This window comes from Chenopodium quinoa, unplaced genomic scaffold, assembly GCF_001683475.1.
Source record: "Chenopodium quinoa cultivar QQ74 unplaced genomic scaffold, ASM168347v1, whole genome shotgun sequence".
In the NCBI taxonomy this organism is placed as follows: Eukaryota; Viridiplantae; Streptophyta; class Magnoliopsida; order Caryophyllales; family Amaranthaceae; genus Chenopodium; species Chenopodium quinoa.
The window spans coordinates 7167321-7176869 of record NW_018742204.1 but is presented as its reverse complement, the minus strand read 5'-3'; the positions used below and the strand labels follow the sequence as shown (position 1 = coordinate 7176869).

At 32.9% G+C, this 9549-nt stretch overlaps 2 protein-coding genes across 3 annotated transcripts; one reads left to right on the top strand and one right to left on the bottom strand.

The window, feature by feature from the left end:
* Nucleotides 1-1199: 1199 nt before the first annotated feature.
* LOC110709219 lies at nt 1200-5142 on the top strand. Its single transcript, XM_021887455.1, has 2 exons — nt 1200-1969; nt 2211-5142. The coding sequence occupies exon 2, from the start codon at nt 2212-2214 to the stop codon at nt 3040-3042; it is 831 nt and encodes a 276-aa protein (XP_021743147.1). The 5' UTR covers nt 1200-1969; nt 2211; the 3' UTR covers nt 3043-5142.
* A 785-nt stretch (nt 5143-5927) lies between these two features.
* LOC110709110 lies at nt 5928-8961 on the bottom strand. 2 transcript variants are annotated; one of them, XR_002508886.1, is made up of 5 exons: nt 8771-8961; nt 8503-8690; nt 8231-8393; nt 7641-7799; nt 5928-6713 (listed from the first exon to the last, which is right to left on the bottom strand). XR_002508886.1 is itself a non-coding variant. In XM_021887356.1 (4 exons), the coding sequence occupies exons 1-4, from the start codon at nt 8846-8848 to the stop codon at nt 6561-6563; spliced, it is 582 nt and encodes a 193-aa protein (XP_021743048.1). In that variant the 5' UTR covers nt 8849-8949; the 3' UTR covers nt 5928-6560. The 2 variants fall into 2 exon arrangements, 1 of the variants encoding a protein (XP_021743048.1); XM_021887356.1 differs by lacking the exon at nt 7641-7799 and having other exon boundaries at nt 8771-8949.
* Nucleotides 8962-9549: the final 588 nt, after the last annotated feature.

Genomic DNA, 9549 nt, shown 5'->3' with positions numbered 1-9549 from the left:
ATCTATTTGTCGCCTACGTGGCGCACCACTGAAAAAAATGTCAAGGCCTCTATCTTATGACCTGGTTGCGAGACCGGCTTTATATATTAGTGATATGATATGCTTCAAAAATTATTATATATTGTTTAGGTTTGTCAATATTCTACATTACATGTAGCATATCAGTTAGCATATTATATGCCTAATTTATACTTAGTAGCTTTTAATTCATGTATACTCCAGTATATTCCTTGTTTTGATAATAAAAAACTCACGGATTAGCAAACAAAATGTTATTGCTAAGGGAAGTCAAATAATATTCTAAGTTTCTAACACTTAATCTATAGTGGAAAACAATAATTTACTCTAGTAAACATGTGTGATAATTAGATTTCATTTAAAATATCTTTGAACTTTATTTTAATCTTCTCTTTATATTAAGCAGTTTATAAACTGTTCGATTTATAAGCAGTTCAGTCAATAAAAGGTTTGGTTTATAAGTATTTCGGTTTATAATCAATTTGGTTTATAAACAGTTCGGTGCAAACGGGTTGCAGTTTGTTAACGGTTCAGCGTAAACGGTTTTTATCCCATTTCATATGTTTTAGGTTGGAAGCGGTTTCGAATTAGAAACGGTTCGTTTTCCGGTTAGGTTTTCTTTCTAATCGGTTTAGAATCACTTCGGTTCATTAACGGGTTCAGTTTTTATACGGTTTAACGTTATTCGGATTGATTCGGTTTCGGGTTTACTAAAATACGATTTAGGTCGATATTTTGTTTCAAAAAATCGATTTTAAATCAGTTCAGTTCTCATTTGGGTAGGTTGGTTTTGGACCGTTAAACGGTTTTAGTTTGAAATTTGACAGCACTACATACGTGTATGTAATAAATATATATACATACGTGTGTATGTAATAAATATATATATATATATGTATAAAATTAAAAATATTTTTGAAAAAAATACATATTATAACAAAAGTGAAAACAAAGAACATAAATATATACCAGTAAAACATTGATATTAAAAAAAATGAAACTTTAATAACATATTTTATATTATTGAAACCAATAGTACATTACTTATTTATGTACCTTAAATAACATAAATTGTAATGTAAATAACATATTGTTAATCTATTGATCAGACTCAAATAACATACTAGCTCTGTTAAATATTAGTTGTAAGTTTAGGGTATTATTTGTGAGAAATAAATTATTCTAAAGTAGGAACTAATATTTAACTGGTGTTGTATATAATTATAGTTAAAAAGGATAAAAATGAAATAAGAACAAACATCATAATTAGGTGAAAGAGGAGGTTTTGAAAAGGGAGAAAAGTGAAGAAAAATCTTTAAAAAAGACTAAATAAATCGAAAATTGGAGAACAACCCTCTCAAAGGAGAATTCATATGGGGAACTAGAAAAACCCGCTCAAGGAAAAATTCTAGAGAAAACCTTTTTTTTTTTGGGTTTTTCTAAGCTATGCCCCTAAAGTTCTTCGGTTTCTAAGTTGTACCCACGGTTTTTAAAACGTCTAAGCTATGCCCTCCACCTTACTATTTTTAATTAACAATACCCTATATTATCATCAGTAATTAATCGACGTTAATCTCTGTTAGTTGTCGTTGCTAGTTAAAATAGAAAATAAAAAGAAAAAAAAACGATTGAATTCCCTTTAAAAAAAACGATTAAAATAAAAAAAAAAATCCTTCTTGTTCCCTTACACACACTGATCAAACTCCTCTTCTACTCTGTTTCATAAACACTCAAAAGAAAATCAAAACCCTTAAAAAGTAGTGCCCAGAATTTGCGATTGAAATCAAACAAAGAATGCGATGATCGATCTTCATTTATAAACACAGCTTTCGTTGTTGAATTTCGCGGATCGAAACTCGTCTTTGTGCTTGCGTTTTGGTTGCGAGGTGGAGTCGTGGTGGCTGGGCAATTGAATTATACCTAAGGTCGAAAATTTCGGACTCTAAGACAGGTAATTTCACATAAATTTCTGAAATTTAAAGCTATTCTTTGTTGTTTTACATATATTTGGGCGTAATTGTGATTGTTGATGTAGCAATTGATTCTAGGGTTAAATTATTGTTGATGTAGCAATTAATTTTACATACAGTTGGTAAGTGTTGATTAAATAAAATAGGGTTTGGGTCAATTGTGTATTTGGATATGTTGGTTAATGATTATACATTGGTTTTGTGTTTTTTTTTTATCTGCAGAATGGGTGAATGGGTGTTGAAAATGCATTTTATGGGTAACTCTGTTGATGTTATGGTTGCTGATATAGATGAATGTTTACCGATAGATGTAGTGAATGATATGGTTGAAAATTTTAATTCTTTTGGGTATGAACTCCCTACTTTTCCTGGGTTAAGTTATTGTTCTAATGGGAAGAGTCATGCACTTACTGATGATAAAACACTAATGACCATGTTTGAGGTAGTTGAGTCCAAAAGCATAGACGTATGGATTGGTTGTTTGAAGCAACCTAATTTTATTTGGACCTCTGAAAAGGTTAGGTTGAATGGATCAAATGTAAGTGCTTCAGCAGGACCACCTAAACCACTACTAACTAAACTGCCAGTTAGGAGGGGTAAGCCTGAAGAACAAAATTCTGGTAATCTATCTCCAACCCCTTCATCTCATGCACCATCTAAAATTCAATCTCCTGAACATAGTCAAACCCTTACTTTGCCAAGCCCAAGAAGAAGCCCCAGGCTTATGGCTTCTAACCCCCCAACCACACAACAATCCTTAATCAACCCTTCTACTTCAGGTGTAACCCAAACAGGTCCTAGTGTTAGTCGTACTACCCGTACTAAACCAAACAATATTCTTAAGCCTTCTTCATTCCCTCATGGTAAAAAAATATCAAAATCTACCCTTAAATTCAAGGGTTTATGGAATCCACCTCAACCAAATACTAAAGCCAATGAAGTTCAAGAGGAGCAACACATTGATGGTGTTCCAACCCTCATACCACCAACAATGAAACGAAGTATTGGCAGACCATCAAGAAATAGGAGGAGAGAGGAAGGGGAGCAGAGATAAGGAAAAAGAAGCGCAACCGTTCAATGTAGTAACTGCAAGAATTATGGGCATAATATGGCAACATGCAAAGGTGGCCCAACTGCATGAGAAGTAGCCGAGCAACAAGGGAAGACTATGCCACAAAAGAGTGGCAATAAAGGAAAGAAAGCATAGAGACCACCTGAAAATAATAATGTTGACTTCTCCTTGATTGAATTGATGATCAATGGAAATTACACTAGTGAAGGTGCTGATAGAACAAACAACCGTACTCGTTACAGTGGTACATCAAAAGGGAAAGGAAAGTTACACCAAGATCAATCCAGCAACAGTAATGCATTTGATCATAGCTTCATTGATACCATGATTGCATCTTCACCGCCCCTAGTTCAAACATCAAACCAAAGTGCAGAGTGGCAGCAATCGATGAGTCAGCCTTAAGTCAAATTCCTTAAGCAAGCCAAGATAAACTCTAGAATGTTATGCTATTAGTGTTATGTCAGGCATGCAAGTGGCCTAGTTTTGTGGCAAACTAATACTTTTTAAGCCAACTTTTGTGTTATTTCTACTAAGTGATGATGTAATTTTTTAACAGATTGTGATTATGTGCTTTTGGTTGACATTATGGAATATAAATTGCAAATTGTCACTAATTTTAATTTGAAATGTTATATTATCAAATTCAATACAAAACTCAAAATAAACAGTAATATGATAAACTATTATTAATTAAAAAAAAGGGCAGTACATCACCTCATTAGATCATACACAAACCAAGCTTATTATGATTCTCAAACCATACACTACTTAAACACCACTTACAGTTTCAATATGATAATTAACAACAAAAACATAACTACCCCAATTTTAAACATGTCCTTAAAAGAAGCAGTAACATTATCAACTTTCTGCCTTAAATTCCCCAATTCACGCTTCACCTCCATCAGCGCACCATTGTCAACGCTTTCACCACCATCAAAACCATCGTAATACGCTTGTTGGTACTCTCCTCTCCACAACATGTTATGAGGGCCTACCCATTCGAAAAATCTGCAAAAATCACACCTCCAATATGCCTTTCTAGGGTTCCTTGTTGAAGTGGAAACATGTAACTTGCAATCTAAAGGAGGCTTGCAATTGCACTTGCGACTAACAAAATCCCATTGACAACTAGAAATTGCTGGAGAAGAACGGGAGCTTGTCATCGTAATAGCTAAATTTTTTGGGCTAAATTTTTTGTAGACAAGAAGAAACAGGGGAACTGTGTTATACAAGCCCCCTTTTATAATACAAGTAAAACCCTAACAATTATGGCGGCAAATATTCCCTCCAAACAGAGGACTTAACAGTTCCACGACTACTAACGGAGTTTAAACGTAATTGGTTATTGTTAATTAAAAATAGTAAAGTGGAGGGCATAGCTTAGACATTTTAAAAACCGTGGGCACAGCTTAGAAACCGAAGAAGTTTAGGGGCATAGCTTAGAAAAACCCTTTTTTTTTTTTTTTTTTTTTTTTTTTTTTAGGTTTGAATTTGGGTTAAAAAAAATTTGGAGGGATGAGTCACAATGTCACAATTTAAAAACAATACATAAAGGGCCCAAGGTTCAACAGTAGACCCATTATCAACCGTTGAATTAGTTGTGAAATTTTTTAGAACATCAAAGGAAATGCACCCGTAATCTCACTTAGCTAGCTAATTGCTTGCGAAGGAAGGATTTACCTAAACTAAACACACGAGTAACAATGGTAGCAATACCATGGAAATACACATGTAAATTCTAGAATCAATACTATGTAATTCCTCTGGTTCACATTAGACTATTAATTGACAAATTTCATTTAGACATATTTGTTGACGCATAATCTCTTATACTTCGTATTAATATCTTCAAGTGTTAATAAGCAAATATTATGAAAATTAATGTTTGGAAAATAGATGCAGAGAATCTAACAAGATCTAACATGAATATGTTTTTCCTTAAAAATAATCGCAAATTGAAATAAAAGTAACTGATGTAATTAGTGCCCAAAGTCAAACTGTGTGGGCTGAAAAGCCTAAAAAGAAACAAAAAAAAAAATATATCAAAAACTTTTGTATACACCAGGTTTATACTAATTTTACTGTACATCGAGCAGTATAAGGGTAACTTTTATCTAATTTTAGGGTAACTTTTTGCCTTTTTTTGGGTAACATTTAACATAATACAATTTTTATATAAATAGACAATAAGAAAAGTTTTATAATAGTAATTTAATTACATTTAATCACAAATAATTGATTTTTAGTCATTTAAAATGTGATTCTAACTAATAATTTTTATTTGTATTGGATTACTTTTATGCATATAAGGGTAACTTTTATTTATTTTAGGGGTAATTTTTGATCAATCTAGTCTATCTTTATAGTGGATGTACAATAATTATTGTACACCCGATTTTTTTTTAAAGTTTGTGAAAACATATATATAAAAAAATAGCTCTCCATTAAATTTAGATAAAAATGAGAGAAAGTTTGTAGAAATGCAACATCCCCGTTGTTGAAACATAGTTAACAATGCTTGGAATTGCCAAATAAATGCCAAAGAGATGTCAAAGAGAAATGCATGTAGAGCAGCATATATATAATCCCTTGTAGCTTCAAACAGAAGTTGCAAATCACACAAATTGAATCATATTAATCTTGAATTTTAGGAACTAATTCTTAGTGTTTGCTTGCATCAAACTAAGCATAAGATGGAAAATGGAGGAAATAGGCCAATAAAGAAGGATGATATTCCAGAGTCGACAAAGCTTAAGCCAAATGCGGTGCTGGGTAAGGCATTGAAGACTATATTCACCGGAAAGCCTCCAACATCAGGGGGTCAGGGAGATTCTTCAAATGGCTCAAGAGTCGCACCAGAGTAATTTCATATCATGGTATCACTGAAGTTGTTATTAATGGGGATGAATATAGTAATAAAAATAAATAAAAAAAAAAAAAAAAAAAAAAGGTGGTATATCACTGATGTAAGTGTTGTTAATTTCTTATCTTTCAGTTTAACAATGTAACCTATCTATTTTGTTTGAATCTTATTGCAGTTTCTTGCTTAAAACAAATTCTGAATTCATTTTTCATATTAAGAAAATCTAAGCAGCACAAACCAGGAAAGTTTCAGCATATTCATTTCTATAGAACCGACTCTGAATCTCCTCTAAGAGCTTGAGGATGCTTCTTTTCCACAAATGACTTCTTAATAAATGATTCCTGCTGAGGCACTGACTGTCACTAAGATATTCGTTTCTTTCCTTCTCTCTAAGCAATGATATCAAACAGCACATGTCAAAATTAAACTATGTGCCGATTTTATAAAATGTTGATCAATGCATGAATTTTTGTACCACTCGATCCGGAGCATCCCTGTTGGATGCTACGGCGTAATCTCTGATGGTAGCAGTTACCTCTTTTCTTTCTACCATGTACACTAGCCTGGCGTAATCTCTGATGGTAGCAGTTACCTCTTTTCTTTCTACCACGTACACTAGCCTACTACTTTCAAATCACCACAGACTCTGAAGCTGCTCTTGCAATGTTGCTATCAAACGTCTATTAGAGTCCAGGTCACTGGTCAATTTTTCCTTCAAAGCTATAAGTTCTGACTTTCTCACCTTAGCAGCTTGAATGTCACGAGTTTGTGCCTCACGGTTGCTATTCTGAAGTCACATATAACATGAAATTAGCTGACAGATAATAAGCAAATCATTATGCTAAACATTAAACATAATGACCAATACTCCATGTACATTTTCAGTAATCTGTGATTTGACAGTGAGCACAAAAATTTCAATTACATCAGCTTTAAACGGGTTTGCCAACTCATAAATCAATGCTGAGTGAATGTTGGAAAAAAAATGCATTTGTGATCTACTATAAAGTCCCAAGAAGATTAACTTTAAGCATTGAAAATGTGAAATCTCATTTCAACTGTCAATAACCTAATACCAAAATGCTCAAAATAAAAATGCATATCCATGACCTAAACAATATCGTGTAAAAATTTGGCTAAAAATACTCAAAGGTTGCAATATTGGTGTAAAAATTTGGCTTAAAATACTCGAAGGTTGCAATATTGTGTAAAAATTTGGCAAAAAAATGTGTTATCCATTTCTCAAATCAATTATTCCAATGCTCAACAGATCTAGGAAGAAAGCACAGGTTCCCTACTTCATTCCTTTCCTCTTCCCTATATCTTCCTTTAAACACCCCTCATTCTTTTCCTTCTATGATTGCTCACCATTGTCACCAATTAAATACACCAAAGCCCGCACCATACACAACACAATAACCTCAATTCCATCTACAACTCTATTTGATCAGCAAAACACATCAAAAAACAAAGTTCACTTTCCACTCGCAGCTAAGTTAAAACCAAGTATACAAGAATACAGCTAACCTAAGTCAAATTCATCATTCTACAATAACCTCAATAACATCATATATCAAATTATCAATGTGCTTATCAACATCCCCTCTACGTATAACGGAAGACTATTTTATCTTCATATCTGTCCAAACACCAACACTTCAAATGTATAATAAACAGAATGTACATTAGTGGGGGAGTTCATTAACTTAATCACCTTTATTAAAGAACTTCCTTATGCAAGCCACAGAGTTAATATTCTCCACTTGAACAAAATCAAAACTCACACTAACTTTGGTGCTCAGGATTCCTATTCAGTCAGTATCAACCGCGGTGTCCCCCAACTACTCAACACTTCTTGTTTCCATAAACAAATCTGAAAAATAAGGCCAATGAATGCTAAAATCATACCAGTTTTCATACTCAACAATTCCATTTTCTAAGTTCCAAGTAATCATTTTCATGATTAACAGTACAAACAGAACTAGATACAATGTTAATGTTAATCATCCAAACTCACCTTATCCCTGCACCTAATTACCATTATTATGTAGCATTAATTTTCATGATTTCAACTGAGTTTGAACTCAATATCGCATTCCTCCCAAAAATTTTGTCCCTAATTAGAAACACAATATCTCATTTTTGTGGTTCCATCATCCACCAACTTTTTTTATTCACTCTTAATCAACAATCCGCCTAAAACCAAATAAATCAACAATATTCCACTGCAACTCGGCTTATATTTAGGAACGGAGAGAGTATTATAGTTCGAGTACTAAATTTCAAGTTCATCACATAACTCACCTTCTCATTACCACATTTCAATTCCTTAATTCTGCTACCAATTTCTTCAGCATACTTCTGAATTTCCTTCTTAAAATCATTCATTTCAGAACATTTGAGAGCGTAAAATTTATCTCTCTCTTCCTCCAATTGCTCAAGCCCCTCTACCTCAACCTTCAAATCCCTAACCAGCAACACATTACAAAACAAATCAACGCAAACTAACGATTTAAATTCAAATAAAATCGCAACTTAATCACATTGAATTCAATTCAATTTCCAGTAAATCGAACCTCAATTGTTGAGCACAGGATAGAAATTGACGATCCAAAAACTCAATTTCGGATTTGAGTGACGAGATTTTGAAGTTATCTGATGCAAATTTTTGATCTAAGATCAAACATCTTTGTTCCAGTAATCTGATTTTGGCGTGTTTAGCTGATAATAATAGGGATTTCCTCTTTTGTAAGTCTTTCTCATCCTACAAATTGGTAGTTTACTTTTCAATTTTAGAGTATGGAGTAGAGATGATGATAATGGAGAAGAATGAAGAGGAAAAACCTGGAGGAGAGAAAGTCTTTGATTACGAGTGGACTCCATATATCCAAGCCTTTCTTTGAATGCTGATTGAAGCGCCATTGATGAATTGCTTGCTCACTGCTCCTGCGAATTCTGCACTAGTGATTTTGGATTTTGAGTGCGGTAAAATTAATTATGATTCCGTCATCTCTCTCCGTTTTTTTTTAAGTGATAGATTTTCCATTTTTGGTCATGTTTTTTTAAGTGATACATTCTCTTTTTTAGCAAAATAATACATTAAAATATTATATCCTCTCCTGTTATGGCCACCACCCAAACTCACTACTACTTTTTTATTATATCTTTCCTTTCACATTCATTACTTTTCAATAAACTATTAACCCCACTATCTTTCTTTAACAATTTTTTAATACTGCACTATCTCACTTACCTCTTATTTTATTTAAGTCAATTAAATTACGTAAAACTATGTGTCGGTCAATATGTATCACTTAAAAAACACGGAGGGAGTAAAATTAAAAGCGCCATTATTTTATCTATTTTAAAATAATCTTTTCATCCTTAAATTAAAAGTTTCTTTCTCTTTATTATGTGTGAGTAATAAAGGTTAGAAAAACGCTTTCTAGCCTCTCAACCTTTTTCCTCCTTTCTCTCTCCAAAACCCTAGCCTCCATTGTTGAATTTTGAAGGGGCTTCCATCGATTTTAATCGGTGGAAAGCCCCAATCCTTGTTTCTTTATTGTTTTTCTAGGTTTATAATAAGGAAATTTTAGAAAATAACACCACAAAAAACCACAAAT

Coding starts and splice junctions, on each gene's coding strand:
- LOC110709110 (XM_021887356.1), bottom strand. CDS start 8,848: ATGGCGCTTCAATCAGCATTCAAAGAAAGGCTTGGATATATGGAGTCC. Junction 8,394..8,502: donor TCCTGTGCTCAACAATTGAG/GTTCGATTTACT, acceptor GTTGCTGGTTAG/GGATTTGAAGGTTGAGGTAG. Junction 6,714..8,230: donor TGAAATGTGGTAATGAGAAG/GTGAGTTATGTG, acceptor ATGTGACTTCAG/AATAGCAACCGTGAGGCACA.
- LOC110709219 (XM_021887455.1), top strand. CDS start 2,212: ATGGGTGAATGGGTGTTGAAAATGCATTTTATGGGTAACTCTGTTGAT.